This window comes from Linepithema humile, chromosome 3 (genome assembly GCF_040581485.1).
Source record: "Linepithema humile isolate Giens D197 chromosome 3, Lhum_UNIL_v1.0, whole genome shotgun sequence".
NCBI lineage: Eukaryota > Metazoa > Arthropoda > Insecta > Hymenoptera > Formicidae > Linepithema > Linepithema humile.
In genome coordinates, this window is record NC_090130.1 from 16,501,272 (window position 1) to 16,521,959 (window position 20,688).

The 20,688-nt window shown below is 33.9% G+C and overlaps 2 protein-coding genes and 1 pseudogene across 3 annotated transcripts in view; 2 read left to right on the forward strand and 1 right to left on the reverse strand.

Moving 5' to 3' along the window:
- DCX-EMAP (Doublecortin-domain-containing echinoderm-microtubule-associated protein) overlaps positions 1-20,688 on the reverse strand; it is a 587,536-nt gene that overhangs the window by 278,418 nt on the left and 288,430 nt on the right. The window lies entirely within an intron of this gene.
- LOC136998361 (uncharacterized) lies at positions 6,615-9,702 on the forward strand. Its single transcript, XM_067350894.1, has one exon. It carries the CDS (start codon positions 6,784-6,786, stop codon positions 8,302-8,304), a length of 1,521 nt encoding a protein of 506 aa, XP_067206995.1. The 5' UTR covers positions 6,615-6,783; the 3' UTR covers positions 8,305-9,702.
- LOC136998667 (uncharacterized) lies at positions 11,490-12,548 on the forward strand (annotated as a pseudogene).

Below are 20,688 nucleotides of genomic sequence, written 5' to 3' on the forward strand. Positions count from 1 at the left end.
AAATTATCAAAAGTTTTGGTTTTACTTAAGATTCCAACACATCTAACATAAAAGTCTTTTATACGTGCGTGTTTGTCATTGAAACATTTCCAACGGCAGACTAATTTTATTAAATGTGCGATGTCAATTCTGATAATACATTTTGGAATATTGCGATCATTATTTTGCAGTATTGTCAAGCAATTCTCAACATATGTACTGAGATTGCAATTGTTAAATGCTAGAGCTACAGCATTTAAAAGTGCAAATGAATAATCTGTAACGACCTCTTTTGGACAAATTGCACCAGATCGCAACCATTCGTGTAACCAATATGTCAACATATTTGTATCGTGTTTTTCGGATATCATTTGCAAAACAGGTAGAATTTTTGACTTGAAAGGAACAACTGCTTGGTACAAGAACAAGAAATTTGTAGATCCATCAGGTTTCTTAATTTTTTTTACTACAGATCCTGTTGCGTCTATGCTTAATATGCCTGCTTTTTGTGTTTGTCGATGAAATTGTTGATATAAGAGTAACTGTTCGGGACTAAAATAAATGACAAAAAATTTATCCAAACCTATTTCTCGTATAATTCCTGAAAATTCAGGTTTATATTTTAATGTTAGAATTGATGCAACAGGATCAGATATTTTATCAAGATCTAATTTTTTGTCGTTATCTATTTGTTTCGCTTTGCGTAATACAGTCTCATTATATAAGTGTGCTGGCTCTACATCGCCAAAAGTCATTAGTTCATTTGCTTTTTCTCTTCGCCAGCCGTACGCAGACGTTGCACGTAAATCTTTAACCACGCGATTTCTTTCGGGCTTTCGTAATTGTCGCTTTTTTTATGTACAATATCTGTTGTGTCATAAGTAGAAATGTGAATTTTTATATCTGTGTCTTCGTCTTTTGGCTCATGCATACTGTATGCATTAAAGAATGCACCGCATTCCGGGTATTTCCCTTTTATTTTTAAGAATATTTCGCCTGGATTACGATTAATTCTTGCGGATTTAAACGCATAACAACATGGTATTTTTAATTGTTTCCATATCTCATTATAGATAATATCTGTCCATCCAGATTGTAACATAGTACATTTGTCAGTATTATCTATTCCGCATTCTGATATTTTATGCCATGTTTGTTTATCCAGGAATATAATAGTGCGCCACGGTTGAAGAGCACACGGTAAAGACATCGACCAATTTGAAGTGTTTGAATTATTACTCGATTGGGCACTCGTATTAATTGTACTGGTCGATTCCGAAAACACATTTTTAATGATATTATATTTCGCACGAAATCGTTGCAGAATTCCATTTCGATCTTGTGATAAATATAAATATATATATTTCATCGAAAGCTCTCTATTTAAGGTCCTCTCTGCGATTTGCCAAATCGAATTTGTCAATTTCAAAACTTCACCTTTATCATCAAAAAAATTTAAATCTTTCAATGACTCGAAAATTTCGTCCACACTTTTTTTTGCTTTGCGTGGCATTTTTATAAACCACTTCCACGGAACGTCAGCAACGAATAAACGCTATAGCGTCGGAAAACATTTGCCGTCTAACGATGCGGTTTGTTGACTGTAATCCGCGACTACGCGCTGTGAGATTCTAACTTAACAAATGCTGAGAGTAAGCGATGCTGTCACACGACGTTTGAAACATCGATTGTATAACATAACATATACATATACATATATACATATATATATGAGGGCAATCCAAAAAGTTCGCGGAGCGGAAATAAAAAAAACAAGTTATAGTTCCAGAACTTTATTATAATTTCACTTTCTTCGTCGCTATGATTATCGAAAATATACTGAGGTTTCTCTGAATGATCGTCTCATATTTATACAATATCTTGAACTCCAGAGGAACCAATCAGCTTTGAGAATCAATCTGATTCGTCGTTTTTTTTATTCTCTCGGATACGAATTGTTTATACGCCGATAGCGTGCGGCATTTAACGTATAAAGCCGCATCGTTAGACGGCAAATGTTTTCCGACGCTATAGCGTTTATTCGTTGCTGACGTTCCGTGGAAGTGGTTTATAAAAATGCCACGCAAAGCAAAAAAAAGTGTGGACGAAATTTTCGAGTCATTGAAAGATTTAAATTTTTTTGATGATAAAGGTGAAGTTTTGAAATTGACAAATTCGATTTGGCAAATCGCAGAGAGGACCTTAAATAGAGAGCTTTCGATGAAATATATATATTTATATTTATCACAAGATCGAAATGGAATTCTGCAACGATTTCGTGCGAAATATAATATCATTAAAAATGTGTTTTCGGAATCGACCAGTACAATTAATACGAGTGCCCAATCGAGTAATAATTCAAACACTTCAAATTGGTCGATGTCTTTACCGTGTGCTCTTCAACCGTGGCGCACTATTATATTCCTGGATAAACAAACATGGCATAAAATATCAGAATGCGGAATAGATAATACTGACAAATGTACTATGTTACAATCTGGATGGACAGATATTATCTATAATGAGATATGGAAACAATTAAAAATACCATGTTGTTATGCGTTTAAATCCGCAAGAATTAATCGTAATCCAGGCGAAATATTCTTAAAAATAAAAGGGAAATACCCGGAATGCGGTGCATTCTTTAATGCATACAGTATGCATGAGCCAAAAGACGAAGACACAGATATAAAAATTCACATTTCTACTTATGACACAACAGATATTGTACATAAAAAAAAGCGACAATTACGAAAGCCCGAAAGAAATCGCGTGGTTAAAGATTTACGTGCAACGTCTGCGTACGGCTGGCGAAGAGAAAAAGCAAATGAACTAATGACTTTTGGCGATGTAGAGCCAGCACACTTATATAATGAGACTGTATTACGCAAAGCGAAACAAATAGATAACGACAAAAAATTAGATCTTGATAAAATATCTGATCCTGTTGCATCAATTCTAACATTAAAATATAAACCTGAATTTTCAGGAATTATACGAGAAATAGGTTTGGATAAATTTTTTGTCATTTATTTTAGTCCCGAACAGTTACTCTTATATCAACAATTTCATCGACAAACACAAAAAGCAGGCATATTAAGCATAGACGCAACAGGATCTGTAGTAAAAAAAATTAAGAAACCTGATGGATCTACAAATTTCTTGTTCTTGTACCAAGCAGTTGTTCCTTTCAAGTCAAAAATTCTACCTGTTTTGCAAATGATATCCGAAAAACACGATACAAATATGTTGACATATTGGTTACACGAATGGTTGCGATCTGGTGCAATTTGTCCAAAAGAGGTCGTTACAGATTATTCATTTGCACTTTTAAATGCTGTAGCTCTAGCATTTAACAATTGCAATCTCAGTACATATGTTGAGAATTGCTTGACAATACTGCAAAATAATGATCGCAATATTCCAAAATGTATTATCAGAATTGACATCGCACATTTAATAAAATTAGTCTGCCGTTGGAAATGTTTCAATGACAAACACGCACGTATAAAAGACTTTTATGTTAGATGTGTTGGAATCTTAAGTAAAACCAAAACTTTTGATAATTTTAATCGAATCTGCCTTGATATCTTGACAGTTGCCTTCTCAGAAACAGAAGATATTTCAGAAACAGAACATATGAATGATAATACAATTACATGTTTCAAGGCTCAACAGCGATTATTACAAATTATCAAAACCAATGATTTTCCATATTATGAAGAAGGTACAAATGAATGCTTGGAAGAGATTCCTAATTACGAATCTGGTAATCGCATAAATAATTTACTCCGTGATTTAGAAAGAAATAGTAAAAAAAATGATAAATTCCGGAAATAGGCTGAATCCATATTATTGTCACAGTTTCGGTATGAACTTACTTAGAATTTTGAAAGAGTTTCCATTATGGACGACTGTAATGGCATCTGATAAAACGAGCGTTGCGTCTTCAGCTAGAAGCGAGCAATATTTTAACGAACTAAAAAATATAATTTTTAAAGGTATGAAGAATATACGCGCAGATAAATTTCTAATATCACATATAAGATCACTCGCGGGTACCATGAAAATCTTAAACGCTGATACAATAACGTCCAATAAAACCCATGAATTTTCCAATGATATGATAAACTGCAATGAAGTAAGTTCGAATGAAAGTGAAGTTTATATGTCTCAACATAATGATGAATGTTATAATGAAGATGATAGTATGGATACATCGATAGCACATTATTCGCCAAATAAAGAGCATTCGACATATTCACTCACACCTTTTTTAAATGAGGTTGAAACCTGGAAAAGCCCAAAAAATAAAGTTTTAAAACGAGGTAAATATTTGAGAGTATGCCCTGATATAGACAGTATCCATAATAAACCTCGGTTAACATCAAAAATCCCCTTATTGCAGAATGGCAATATCTTACGCCCACAAAATATTTCGGGCCAACATATCATGATAAAAAATACATGTGCGTTTGATAGCATTGTGCAATCTTTATTAATAGGTTATCGCGACTGGATCACATATCATGAATATATTAATAACACCACTGATTATATAACAAATTTTATTAAAATGATATCTACATTTGGCACATTACAAAAAGTATACAAGGAAAGAGCTATAATATTAAATAAAATTTTTCGACCAACAGGTGGAACGATGGATTGTGCGTGTAACGTAAGTCAGTTAATAGACAAATATTTAATGGAAAATTCATTCTCGTATAATGTGTCTCAAGAATGCTCAACATGTAAATGGATGGATCACAAAAGTATCAAGGTATTAGAAATGAACCCTAAACCGATATATGAAAATAGTATGCGCGGTTTGCAAATAGCGATTAATCAAAGAATCGAAGACATAAATAAAAAATGTAAAAGATGTGGCAATGAAAATTTAATTACAAATTTTACAACAGGGCCGCATCTCTTTGTAGACCTTGAATGTCTGCAATGGACTGATCTTGCTTGCAGACTTGGATATATCGATTGGTCCGGTACGCTTACTCTGTCTGAGATACTATTAGACATACAGTTCTGCAAATGCACATATAAATTAGTAGCAGCAATCGAATATATTGGTGGCACTAATAAAAATGACATTGGGCATTACATAGCTCACTGCCGTCGAGTAACGGGAAATTGGGAGACATATGACGATTTAAATAAAAATAAAACTTCATTAACAGCATCATCCCGAATGCTTCTGCAAAAAAAAAAATATCTCTATTACTTTTCATAAAACATTGAAATAATTTATTTTATCTTCGTGTTAACAGTAATTTTACTTTCGTTTGCGTTTATTTCATTACTCTAATATTTTCTTATAAATATTCATTATTAGTTTAGAAAAACATATTAAAAGTTTTTAAAAATTCTTTTTAATTCCATAAAAAATGAAAAAAAAATTTAATATTTTATACATAAAATGTTAACATTAAAAAATATTATAAGTCCAAAAATTTATTTAACAGGTTTCGTTAATCTAGACATAAAACATTTTTCATTAATTTCTAAGTATTTTCATCCTAAGTGTATCAATAATTAAAATTATTCCACTATTATATTCATCTTTATTTATAGTATAACACAGTAACGTAATACAATATTTAAAGTAAACGATCAATATTCAAAATATTATTTTAAGTTAATTTTAAGTTGATTTCACACAAAGAAATTGATTACGTGTTATAAAAAATTTGAAACGCAGTTAACTTTAAGCGTGAAGGCACTAATAACCGCTTGTTTATGTTAAAACTGAAAAACGCTGTATCTCCGAACCCTTTGAGGTACAAATGAAAACAAAAGAGGTACAAACGGATACAAACGATTCTTTTTTAAATGCCGTTGGCCGTTTCTCGATATCTTGTAAAATGGCTAAGTTCCCTATAAAAGGGTTAGGCTGAAACTGAAGAACGCTGTATCTTTGAACCCTTTGAGGTACAAACGAAAACAAAAGTGGTACAAACGAATACAAACGATTCTCTTTCGAATGCCGTTGATCGTTTCTCGATATCTTGTAAAATGGCTAAGTTCCCTATAAAAGGGTTAGGCTGAAACTGAAGAACGCTGTATCTTCGAACCCTTTGAGGTACAAACGAAAACAAAAGTGGTACAAACGAATACAAACGATTCTCTTTCGAATGCCGTTGGTCGTTTCTCGATATCTTGTAAAATGGCTAAGTTCCCTATAAAAGGGTTAGGCTGAAACTGAAGAACGCTGTATCTTCGAACCCTTTGAGGTACAAACGAAAACAAAAGTGGTACAAACGAATACAAACGATTCTTTTTCGAATGCCGTTGGTCGTTTCTCGATATCTTGTAAAATGGCTAAGTTCCCTATAGAAGGGTTAGGCTGAAACTGAAAAACGCTGTATCTTCGAACCCTTTGAGGTACAAACGAAAACAAAAGAGGTACAAACGGGTACAAACGATTCTCTTTCGAATGCCGTTGGCCGTTTCTCGATATCTTGTAAAATGGCTAAGTTCCCTATAGAAGGGTTAGGCTGAAACTGAAAAACGCTGTATCTTCGAACCCTTTGAGGTACAAACAAAATCAAAAGAGGTACAAACGGGTATAAACGATTCTCTTTCGAATGGCATAAACAAAATTTAAAAATCTTGTAATCGGGCGCTGGCCATTTTTTCACCCCCTTGTATTTTTTTACCCTTTGAGGTACAAACGAAATAAGAAGCGGTACAAACAGGTACAAACGAAGTACAAACGAACTAGATTAGTGATTTTTTTTTTAAATAAAGTTGGGCGCCAAGTTCACATCGGTTAAAATAGAGCCACAATACATGTGCAATATTGTACATGGAAAATTATGGACTCAAATAAGAAATAAATTTGGTGATAATATTGTAATTCCACTCATAGTTTATTTCGACGAATACGAAACAAATAATGTTTTAGGTTCTCATACTGGGGTTGATAAGATAGGAGCAACGTACTTTATGTTACCCACTTTACCTCCACAGTTTCAATCTGCATTAAAGCATATTTTTTTAACTTTATTATTTCGTGATACGGACAGAAAGACATTTGGGAATAAAGCAACTTTCAAGCCTCTCTTAGAAGAATTACATGATTTAGAAAGAAATGGATTGCTGATTAATAACGTTACAGTTTACTTTTCTTGCATTCTCGTTACTGGCGATAATTTGGGAATACATCAAATTTGTGGATTTGTTACAAGTTTTTCAGCTAATCGAATCTGTCGTTTGTGTAAGATTGAGAAAAAACAATATCAAAGTCAAACTATGGAGGATCCTAATTTATTGCGTCAAAGCAGAGATTATGAAGAAGATCTTAAATCTGATGTTTTCGAAACAGGTTTAACTGAATATTGCGTATGGAATGATTTACCTTCTTTTCATGTAATTGAAAACGTGTTTTTCGACTCAATGCATGATTTTTGGGAGGGTGTCTGTGTGTATGACTTAAGCGCATTATTATTGCATTATATACAAATAAAACGTTTTACATTACAAAATATTAATGATAGAATCATGGCATTTAATTATGGCCCTGCAGACAAAGGAAATGCTGTACCGTGTTTAAAAAAAGAGAAACTAATGCAGAAGAAATTAAATTTTTCGGCTTCTGAAACTTTAACTTTTGTCAAATATCTTGGAATTATAATTGGCGATTGTATTCCAGTGAACGATGAATACTGGAATTTGTATTTATATCTTAGAAATATTGGTGACATTATCAATTTGAGATATTTTAATAAAGATTGCATTACTCTTTTGAAGACATTAATTACTGAACACCATGAACTTTATATACAATTGTTTGGAGAAACGTTAAAGCCGAAACATCATTTTCTTTTGCATTATCCGAGAACAATAGAACTTATTGGTCCACTTAGGAATGTCTGGTGTATGAGGCCGGAAGCTAAACATAAACCTTCAAAAGTAACGGCTCACGTATCAAATTCACGAGTAAACTTACCATATACACTTGCCATAAAGAATCAGTTACAGCAATGCTACAGTTTTATGTGCAAAGATTCCCTTATTGATAGGATAGAATATGGCAATGCTGAAGTAATTACAGATGAAACATTACGAGATATAAATCATATATTGCCCGAAAATTTCTATGTAAATTCTACAGTACATTCAGTGCCATGGATTACTATTGAAAATGTTACTTATAAACCATCTATGGTAATAACCACAGGATACAAAGATCATGTACCACTTTTTGCTGAAATCGTTAATATTTTAGTCAATGTCGAAAAAGTGTCTTTTTTTAATAAAAAAAATATTTACTTATGGTTGGTCATCGCATGTCTGTGCATTCCAAGTTAAAATAACTAATAACTTATCTTCCGTCACTTACGACAAATTGTTCAACAAATTTCCAACCTGTGTTCAAAGTTCAGGAGACGGAAAATACTTCATAGTATATAATGAATCGTAATTTTAAACAAAGTATTTGCAATAAAATAGGGAAAAAAAGTACAAAAATAACTCGTGATATTAACATTTTAAAGAAGCTTTTACAGTTACGTTTCATTATTTAGATTATAAAAAAGCGTACAAAAATGTTCCTTTCATTCTTTAAATATTAAGTAAACCGTTAAAAAAACTTTTTGTATTTTTTTTCTTAACAAGGAAAATTTATTTGATATACGTTTCATTTAAAATACAAAATCTGCAAAATGGATTTCAGCAGATATGAAATTCGTTTTGCAGATTTTGTGTTTTAAATATAGATTTAAGTACTTAACACATTTAGGATGCAATATAAAAGAAAGGTGCAAACAAAACCTTTGTGATAATATGATATAATAAAATAAGATATATTTATAATAAATAAGTTACTTAAAATTTACATAGCAAAGTATTGCAGTAAAAGTTTAATGTAAGGACCTTCGTTTCTTCAATGTATTTTTAATGTAATTATATTTTATGTAACTTTTATGAATTAGTTTAAAAAAGAGGCTTTTTGTTGAGTTAAATTTTTTATTGTTTTTTAATTTGGAAAAATTTTTTTATTTATAACAATGGCATGAAATTAAAAAAATGTTCATCTTTAGTATCTTTTCCTTCATTGTATCTTAGATAATAATTATTACGTGTGATGTTCAAATAAAAAGAATAATAGAAAAAAATGCATTTGTGTTTTTATGTTATTTAACATAATATTTATAAGCTAACAATAAGATGTATGTGTAATTAAAAACAATATAAATAATAAATTAATTTCTTGCATTTAAAAAAAGCCAGCAAAAATATTTGTATGTATACAATGATTTATTTTTCTACGTCAAATGTGTATTACTTTAAAACTTATTTACAATCGTTTCCATCATAAGAAAATAAATTAATATTTTTAGTTTCTTGTTTTCACAAGTGATTGTAAATTATATCTCAGCATAGGAAAAAGACGCTAAAAATATTAATTTTATTTTTCATAAAGAAAATAACTGCAATCAAACATTTAACATTAGATATTTAATTTAGAGAAATAAATCATTTTGACATTTGAAGAAACTGATTCATTTATTTAAATAAAGAAATTATATCATTTAAATAAATTCTGTTATTAAAATGAAGAAAAATATATTTATTTTGAAAATTAATCCTTTTACAATGAAAATATATCTTTTATTGAAAGTACAAAAATTTTTGGTAAATGAAAAAAGAATATTTCTTCAATATAGAACTTTTTTAAGTAAATACAAGAAGAACATTTCTTGAACGTAAAGATTTATTTTATTAAATATAAACAAAATATTTCTTGTTTGCAAGGAAATGTTTTATTACGTACAAAAAAAAAATTATTATGTGCAAAGAAATTTTTTCTTACATATACAAAATATACTTCTTTCATTTAAAAAAAATTTACGTCGCATAACCAAAATTATTTCTTTATTTCTAATAAAAAGAATTAACCAAAAAATTTCTTCAAATTAAAAAAACTTTTCTTTGACCGTATAGCAATGCATAAATTTCTTTGATTGAAAGAAATTTTCTTTGAATCGAAGAAACTTTTCTCTGGGTGCGCGCGTATTATTTGCGTTGCTTTACGACACGTACTGCACCAATTAGGCAGCATGGCGAGTTGTGTTATTTGTGATCAAAAACTGATTACACCGAGCGATCACCCAAAGCTCACTCCGCGCGGTCTTGAAACCATCTAGAAAGTCAGTATTGAGCAAAAAGACAACATTACCGAAAAACTTTCTACAGGAGGTACTATGCGAGTTCATGAGAAGTGCCGTAAAGTCTACAGGGTGTTTTATTTTAACCTAGCCAGGCGAATATTTCAAACGCTGTTGAGTTTAGAAAAAAATGTTTTAGACAAAAGTTGTAGGGTTTGGAGGGGGACACAAGATGGTGGGCTTGACTTTTTGATGAAGGTAAAATTGAAGGTCATATGAAGGTCAACTTTGTTTTTTTAAATAAAATGTAGTATTTTTCATTGCATATTCTGAAAGAACATAAAATTCTGCATTAAAATTGTCTGACACGTTTTTCATGAAAATCCATAATTTTTGAGGAAATTTAGCAATTAAAGAAAAAATGTTTGTTTTTCGTAAAGAGAATCATGCATCAATTTGTACGTGTTCATAAACATTTCTCGTTTTTAGAGTTACCCGGAATCAACGGCGTGGACGTGACGAAAATCTGATTCCATCGGGGTGCTTGATTTACGTGAGTCCCCTTGCCTCTCACTTTCGGGGTGCTTGATTTACGTGAGTCCCCTTGCCTCTCACTTTCGGGGTGCTTGATTACAGTGAGTCCCCTCGCCTCTCACTACGTATCAGACTAACATTACAGGAGATGTTCAAAAACGTCTCCTTCAACGGCTAGGCACATGCGCAATCGACGCTGAAGTAAAAGCGTCGTTCTTCGTAACATTTCTTCAGGAATTAGTGCCATTGCATTACGTATGCGATTCTGCATGTCATCGGGAGTTGTTGGCTCTGTAGCAAAAACAATCCCTTTCACGTAATCCCATAAAAAATAATCGCACGGTGTTAAGTCTGGTAAATTCGATGGCCAGCGAATGAAACCATTTCTGCCCATCCAACGTTGAAAAAACTTTTCATTTAAATAGTCGCGGACAACACCCGCACAGTGTGCCGGGGCACCATCGTGTTGGAACCACATGCCTCTGAGAGTTTGCAAATTGATGTCTTCCATCAACTCTTCCAGATAGTACGAACAAAAATAAACGATGACGCCCGCGTAAAAAAATTAAATTAGCGACCAACTTGGCGGCCAATCTCAACTTGGTCGCGTTGATCGGATGATTAATGTTAGTCTGATGTAATGATGTAATGTAATGTCATTTTTGTTCGTACTTCCATTATTGCATTCTTACATTGTATTGAGTTCATCCTTAGGCAACGTTTCATTCATTACAAAAAAAAAAGAAGTATCGGATGATTACTTACATGATTTGAAAAAATTACTCATATGCTTAAATGTCACCGTATGAGATACATCTTAAGTTGTTTTTACGAGAACGTAGCATTGCAACAATGACTGATTATCTACCCACAGAAATTGTAGACATAATAATTGAATATGGCAGAAGTAATGAGAATGCTAGAGAATGTGCTCGTCTTTATGCACTTTGATTTCCAAATCGTCGACATCCTTCTCGTCAAACAATTTCAAATCTTATCGCTAGAGCACGTGATGGTCGATTGAAACGTCAATGAAAGAAAAAAGATCGCACAGAGGAAACCGTGTTAAATATCGCTATTTTGCGAATGGTTGCATTCAACCCGCATGTAAGTCAGCGCAGAATCAGCCTCGAATTTCACACCTCTCTTTCTACGGTAAATCGAGTTTTAAGGGCAAATCACTTCCACCCGTACCACTTTGAAAGACATCAGGCTTTGACTGATGATCAGAAAGGGGTACGCGTTCAATTTTGTCGGTGAGCTTTGCAAAGACTGGAAGAAGATAACATGTTTTTCGACAGGATGCTTTTTAGCGATGAGGCCTCATTCCACAATAACGGAGATTTCAATCGCCACAACTGCCATTACTATTTAGATGTTAATCCGTTTTGATTACGTCGCGTAGATAATCAGCACCAATGGAGAGTCAATGCTTGGTGCGGAATATTAGATGGGCAAATTGTTGGACCACACTTTTTTAATGCCAATTTAAACGGAGCGATGTACCTGCAGTTTTTGCAAACTGATCTGGAAGAGTTGATGGAAGACATCAATTTGCAAACTCTCAGAGGCATGTGGTTCCAACACGATGGCGCCCCGGCACACTGTGCGGGTGTTGTCCGCGATTATTTAAATGAAAGGTTTTTTCAACGTTGGATAGGCAGAAATAGTTTCATTCGCTGGCCACCGAATTCACGAGACTTAACACCGTGTGATTATTTTTTATGAGGTTACGTGAAAGGGATTGTTTTTGCTACAGAGCCAACAACTCCCGATGACATGCAGAATCGCATACGTAATGCAATGGCACTAATTCCTGAAGAAATGTTACGAAGAACGACGCTTTCACTTCAGCGTCGATTGCGCATATGCTTAGCCGTTGAAGGAGACGTTTTTGAACATCTCCTGTAATGTTAGTCTGATACGTTGTGAGAGGCAAGGGGACTCACTGTAATCAAGCACCCCGAAAGTGAGAGGCAAGGGGACTCACGTAAATCAAGCACCCCGAAAGTGAGAGGCAAGGGGACTCACGTAAATAAAGCACCCCGATGGAATCAGATTTTCGTCACGTCCACGCCGTTGATTCCGGGTAACTAAGAACGAGAAATGTTCATGAACATGTACAAATTGATGCATGATTCTCTTTAGGAAAAACAAACATTTTTTCTTTAATTGCTAAATTTCCTAAAAAATTATAGATTTTCATGAAACACGTATCAGACAATTTTAATGCAGAATTTTATGTTCTTTCAGAATATGCAATGAAAAATACTACATTTCATTTAAAAAAACAAAGTTGACCTTTATATGACCTTCAATTTTACCTTTATCAAAAACTTAAGCCCACCATCTTGTGTCCTCCTCCGAACCCTACAACTTTTGTCTGAAACATTTTTCTCTAAACTTAACAGCGTTTGAAATATTCGCCTGGCTAGATTAAAATGAAACACCCGGTATATTCGTCCCGAGAACATTGCTAATGTAAAGCTCGTAGCGTCAAATCTGCCACAAATCCCTGATACTTTTTCACTCTATTCATCGTTCCTACTTTCACATTTTTTTTTTAATCTCAACTGAATGTTCAGTAGTCATAACATAATGATATTTACGTCTGCATTTAATAGGAAGTTTTTTCTGTTCAGTATTTACCTTTTCTCCACATAGGTAATAGTGTGTTTTAAAATTAAATCCTGAGACATCAGAATCTGAACGCAAATAATGCGGACGCACAGGGACGCGAAAAATCTGCTGCTTGGTACATATTTTTTCAATGCGTCAAAACAATACAGGGAATATTCTTTACACTTTTATTTTTATTATTTATATAAATAATAAAATCCAAAATAATAACAGACGGAGTCAGAACAAAAATAACACAAATAAAAGCAATAGAAGCACGTGACGCATAAACCAAAACAGAAATAAGTTGAGCAAATTCATGCCGCCTCTTATCCCTTTAAATTTGCACTTCATTGGGGAATCACGGTTCCCATTCGCCATCTAACGGCGGCGCTCAATACTAGTCAATCTGTTCGGTACAATCATCGCACAGTGAAATTTGCATTACATGAACAACTAATGAACCTAGGAGAACGAAAGTTACAATATAAAATTTTATTATATACGAAAATAATGTCTCTTTTATATAAGGAAAATAAACATTTTTTACGACCACTAACAAATAATTGAGCAACAATACATTGAAAAATTGACTGTAAAAAAAAGTATCTTAAAAAATCTGTTTGTGATTATAGTGATTTACCTGAAATGCCAATTTTGTTTTGGAAAAAACACTCGTTTTTGAGTGGATCCCATTGTAATCCCAAAATTTCCTTTATTGTACTATATTCTACATATATTGGAGCATTTTTGAAAATTTTTTCAGATTTTTAAAGGTGGATATAATTTCTCAATTTCTCACTTAAAATTAAAAAATTGATTTTTTCTATAGTAATAATTTTTTCTCGCTAAAATTAGTATTTTTATCAGAAAGTACGGAAAAAATCTTGAAAAATTTATGTTTATCAAAGTAATGTAATTTTGTAATTTTAACTACAAATGTCAAAAAAAAGAAAAATTTATTAAAACGACTATCTCCAATATCTTGAATGCAAGGCATATAACACTAATTTTTTTGACCTTTAACTTTACACAATATGTGCACTAACGTGTTTTCATGATCATTTTAAAAATCCCAAGCAGTTTATTTTTAGGTGGACCCCTGACACGTGAAATGCGCCATATTTGGGCATGATGGGAGCACTATTTGTATGAATTACACAAATCATCATCATGGTTAGCGCTATAACCCGGGGTGGGTCTTGGCTTGTCGTAGAATCTGCCTCCAACCAGTCTTGTCTTGCGCCTTCTCCTTCCAGTTGGTGATCTGTAGACGCTGCAGGTCCTGCCTGACATCGTATCCTGCCTACCAGCGCATCCTTGGTCTGCCTTTTCTCCTGCGCCCCTCTGGGATCTGCATCCAGATCTTTCTGTTTGATTCGTTAACCGGCCTTCTGTATATATGGCCTAGCCACCTCAGTCTCATGAGCTTAATATGTTGTACGATGTTTATATCTCCATACAGCTCGTAGAGCTCTTCCGTTATATCTTCTCCTCCATTCGCCATTCTGCTGTACTGGGCCATATACCTTGCACAGTATCTTTCTCTCAAATCTGAGGAACGTCTCCTCGTCTGCTCCCGCAATGTCCAGCATTCCGAACTGTATGTAAGGACCGGCCTAATTAGCGTTTTATAAATATTATACTTGATTTTCCTGGACAGAACCCCAGACCGGAGCTGCTTAATTAGCCCATAGTAACATCTATTAACCATTACAATTCGTCTCTTAATCTTGTCCCTTATGTTATTAATGCTGTTTACCAGGGTGCCTAGATAGACAAATTCCTTAACGACCTCGAAGAATTATATAAATACCAGTGTAAAAATTACAGATGAAGCGTACGATGCCTGCAGAGGAAAGGCAGATTTAATAATGCGTATCATTTCGTAAAATTGTTTTTAATAAATCAAGAACGTCTTTAGACGCTGTTCGCCTCCAGTAAGCACTTAGACGTCTTTAGATGCTGTTCACAGTCAAAGGATTAATACAGGGTGTCCCAGACCTACCGTATCACCCGTTAATGGCAGATTCCTGAGGTCATTTGGAGACGAAAATCTTAATGCCAAAATGTCGAGGCTACTATAGTATTTGAATGGGAAAGGTTTAAAGCTTACCAATCAGCTTGTCAGAATTTCGCGCGCTCAGGGACATCGTATCTCGAAAGGACCCTTGCACAACACTTTATTCAATACGTTTTATTCACTTCACTCAGTTCTTATTCACTTTATTCACTTTATTCACATTGTTCGCAATACTGACGAATTTACTAACGATGATAATTTCTAAATTGTATTAAAACACGATGCGCGTCGAACTGTCAAAGCAGTCGTGCCATTGACAAATGACGTTTCTCATGTCATGAGAGAAAATCAATACTATCGGAACGAAGTATGATCTGCTACATGAAATGTCGGTAAGAAAAGAAACTAATTTTTTTTTTAAATAAAAAAGTTTTTTGTTTATTTATTAACACATATCAACAATAAAAATAATGAAATAACAACAATGAAAAATAATAACAATGAAATAAGAACAAGATATAACATTATCGTTATCCGGAACGTAAAATGATTAGTTACAACATAATTTTGCGACTGCTGTATCGGATGCGAGAAACAAGATTGTAGTGACCAACAGACGAATCAATGTTGCCGTTGAACGTCACGCTCGTACAGTATCGAATGAAGAAGCGGTTTTGCAAACCGTAAACAATACACCCGGCTATAACTGTCCGCGAATTGAGTTCACACATCAACTGCAAAAAATGCGCTAACTCGTATTAAAAGTTTAATGAAAAAATTAATGTTACGTACCTATTACAAACGATGTTCAAAATGTCCACCATCGCATTGGATGCACAATTGCGCACGTCTAATTAAGCTTTGCTGCGCGTTACGCAGTATTTCCGGTGTGACAATAGCGAATGCCTCAGTTATTTTTTCTTTTAATTCTTCATAATTGTTAATCCGTTCTCGATAAACATATTCTTTTATTGTGCTCCAAAGAAAAAAGTCTAACGGAGTTAGATCTGGAGATCTCGCTGGCCAATTTACAGCATCTCCGCGGCCTATCCATCTATCCGGATAGCTCGCATCCAATACACGACGCGCGCGTATAGATGCGTGAGGCGGCGCTCCGTCATGTTGGAAAAACATTTCTAATCTTTGATTTAACGGCACATTCTCCAATAATTCTAATAAATCTGCAAGAAATTGCTATAAAATTGTCCTGTGAGTCTCGCAGGCATTTCAAACGGACCAATCTGAAATGGTTACGTGAGAAATAAAATTCGTGGAACTTTAAACATTTTTGTACAAAATTGTAAAACTCACTATTAAAATGTTTAATATACCAGCCCATAAATTAATGGTGAATCGATGCTGGTAACTTTTAATGTGATATCCATGTGAATTTTCGTTTGCCCAGATGTGTGTATTGTGTGTATTAAATATTTCATCGCGCGTGAAACATGATTCATCAGTAAATAAGATGTTACTCACAAAACCAGGTTGATTTTCTTCGTTATTTAACAATCATGTACAAAATCTTACTCTTGAGATATAATCTTGGGGCAACAAATTTTGCACTCTTGTAAAATGATACGCGTGAAATTGATTATCATGTAATATGCGCTGTACTGTGCTTCTCGATATCGCCAACTCCTGACTCAATTTGCGGACACTTATAGTCGGTGTATTGTCCACAATTTGCAGGACCGCTTCTTCATTCTGTTCTGTACGAGCGTGACGTTCAACGGCAACATTGATTTGTCTATTGGGCACTACAGATCCTGTTTCTCGCACCCGATGCAACAATCGCAAAATTATGTTATAATTAAACCCTCTACGTTCCGGGTAACGGACGTTGTATTCGCGCACGGCTTGACGAGCGTTTTGCCCACATTCGCCGTAAATTATTAGCATGTCGCTATATTCGACCGGCGTAAAATCCATTTTACTCAACATTGATTGTTTTATGTTATCTTGTTTTCACATTTTTCATTTAGTATATACCATGTAGATCGTAAATGAAGAGGAAAATCAATCATTGACGATATCGAGAAACACAGTACTGCGCATATTACATGATAATCAATTTCACGCGTATCATTTTACGGAAGTGCAAAATTTGTTGCCCCAAGATTATATCTCAAGAGTAAGATTTTGTACATGATTGTTAAATAACGAAGAAAATCAACCTGGTTTTGTGAGTAACATTCTATTTACTGATGAATCATGTTTCACGTGCGATGGAATATTTAATACACACAATACACACATCTGGGCAAACGAAAATTTACATGGATATCATATTAAAAGTTACCAGCATCGATTCACCATTAATTTATGGGCTGGTATATTAAACACTTCAATAGTGAGTTTTACAATTTTGTACAAAAATGTTTAAAGTTCCACGAATTTTATTTCTCACGTAACCATTTCAGATTGGTCCGTTTGAAATGCCTGCGAGACTCACAGGACAATTTTATAGCAATTTCTTGCAGATTTATTAGAATTATTGGAGAATGTGCCGCTAAATCAAAGATTAGAAATGTTTTTCCAACATGACGGAGCGCCGCCTCACGCATCTATACGCGCGCGTCGTGTATTGGATGCGAGCTATCCGGATAGATGGATAGGCCGCGGAGATGCTGTAAATTGGCCAGCGAGATCTCCAGATCTAACTCCGTTAGACTTTTTTCTTTGGAGCACAATAAAAGAATATGTTTATCGAGAACGGATTAACAATTATGAAGAATTAAAAGAAAAAATAACTGAGGCATTCGCTATTGTCACACCGGAAATGCTGCGTAACGCGCAGCAAAGCTTAATTAGACGTGCGCAATTGTGCATCCAATGCGATGGTGGACATTTTGAACATCTTTTGTAATAGGTACGTAACATTAATTTTTTCATTAAACTTTTAATACGAGTTAGCGCATTTTTTGCAGTTGATGTGTGAACTCAATTCGCGGACACTTATAGCCGGGTGTATTGTTTACGGTTAGCAAAACCGCTTCTTCATTCGATACTGTACAAGAGTGACGTTCAACGGCAACATTGATTCGTCTGTTGGTCAATCCTGTTCCTCGCATCCGATGCAGCAGTCGCAAAATTATGTTGTAACTAATCATTTTACGTTCCGGATAACGATAATGTTATATCTTGTTCTTATTTCATTGTTATTATTTTTCATTGTTGTTATTTCATTATTTTTATTGTTGATATGTGTTAATAAATAAACAAAAAACTTTTTTATTTAAAAAAAAATTAGTTTCTTTTCTTACCGACATTTCATGTAGCAGATCATACTTCGTTCCGATAGTATTGATTTTCTCTCATGACATGAGAAACGTCATTTGTCAATGGCACGACTGCTTTGACAGTTCGACGCGCATCGTGTTTTAATACAATTTAGAAATTATTATCGTTAGTAAATTCGTTAGTATTGCGAACAATGTGAATAAAGTGAATAAAGTGAATAAGAACTGAGTGAAGTGAATAAAACGTATTGAATAAAGTGTTGTGCAAGGGTCCTTTCGAGATACGATGTCCCTGAGCGCGCGAAATTCTGACAAGCTGATTGGTAAGCTTTAAACCTTTCCCATTCAAATACTATAGTAGCCTCGACATTTTGGCATTAAGATTTTTGTCTCCAAATGACCTCAGGAATCTGCCATTAACGGGTGATACGGTAGATCTGGGACACCCTGTATATTAAATTATTTGATGATTTACAATAAGATTAATGCTTGCATGTGAGTCGCAACTTCGCCTTGTCAGTAATCGCAATGTTCCATCCTACGCTTGATCGTCGACTGTTGGAGTAGGTCGCGGTCCGTCATCGTAATGTGGATGCTCCTATTCGGATTGCGCTGACTTGGTTCTGTGTGGCTGTCCGCTGTCCAGCTGCTGCTTACTACTACGGACTGCTGCTGCGTGTCGTTTTCCTTTTGTTGAGATGATTCCTTCTTCGTAATTGTCACCACTTGTTTCACAAATTTAATTTTGTATTGTTTTTTTTTTTTAAGATTAATTCACCCCTGTAAATCTTTTTAGTGCTCCTGTAATCCCGACCAACAGCAACAGGTTTATACTCAATTTCACAGGTTAAAGATAGCAAATCCCACCGCTGCCATTAAATTTATTGTGCCTCTGGTGGTATTGGGAAAGCATAAAGATTCGGGAGCCGAGCCGGGTCAAGGAGGTCGATTCGGAGTGAATAATGTTGTAAATCACGATGGATTTTATGTGTGCAGATTAAAGACTTTTATTCTAATCCTCATTTCGTACTTGTCTTTCTATCGGCGACTTTGCGGGACCCTAACGTGACGCGTACGGTAATAAGATTGACAGATTATGCGTCTAGCGTGCATCGTTTATTTATATTGATCATTTGGCATTTTGGTACAGAAAGGCCGCGTTAGCAACAGACCCACCTGCTCTCAGTATGCTTAAACCTTCCTTGGGCGCATAAATGACACATGGTCTGTTTATTTTCTCGGAATAAATACTCGCATAAGTGCCCTACTAACCGATTGATTACCGGGCAGGTCTTGATCCTTTCAGTAATCAAATTTAATAATAATTAATATAATGCTTGCGTTGTGGTCTTTTGACACATAACAAATGAATTATTTGCCGTCCAAGTTTCATTTATAATTTATTTGCGGTGTTAAACACAATATTTAATCATTAAAATTTTATTAATCAGAACGTACATAAAAAATTCCTTTTGAGAGTTGAAAGTCCTAGAGAGTATTATCCTAGTAATATACTTATTTAAAGAAACACTTTTCTAACATATTGCATACAATAATTATAACATGGTAAAGTATATCAAAATAGCATTTTTACAACTTTCACCTTGAATTTCTTAAAACTGACGTGATTAAGCATTTTTAAAGCTGGTATTGTAGCATGAAAAAAACTAAAACAATATTTCGCATTCTTATGTTGGAAAAAAAGTTATTTTTTTGTTGAATTGTTATTAATTGTTTTTAAATAATAGGGAGAATTTAAAATACTGCAGAATATTTGCAATTTACTTTTTATTTGTAATAAATATTTTGGTAAATAATTTTTTGTAATTATATTGAATAGATTTTTACACAAATAATGCAGCAATAAAAATGTAACGGTGTTGGCATTTTTAAAGTAAAGTCCAGATACAGAATTTAATAAACACAGTAGTGAACAAGACAGTCATAGTATCATATATAAATCGGACACATGAAGGATGTAAACAAACACAAGAAGAAGCGAACACATGGAAGTTGCAAACGGTTAAATCTTAACCCTTTGCGTATGATTAACGCGTTAACCATATATGCGTTCAGCATAAATCATCAACGTAACCGATAAACTCATATATGCGTTCAGCGAATTTTTAGTTTACGCTTCAACACAAAAAAAAATTTTTAATATTAG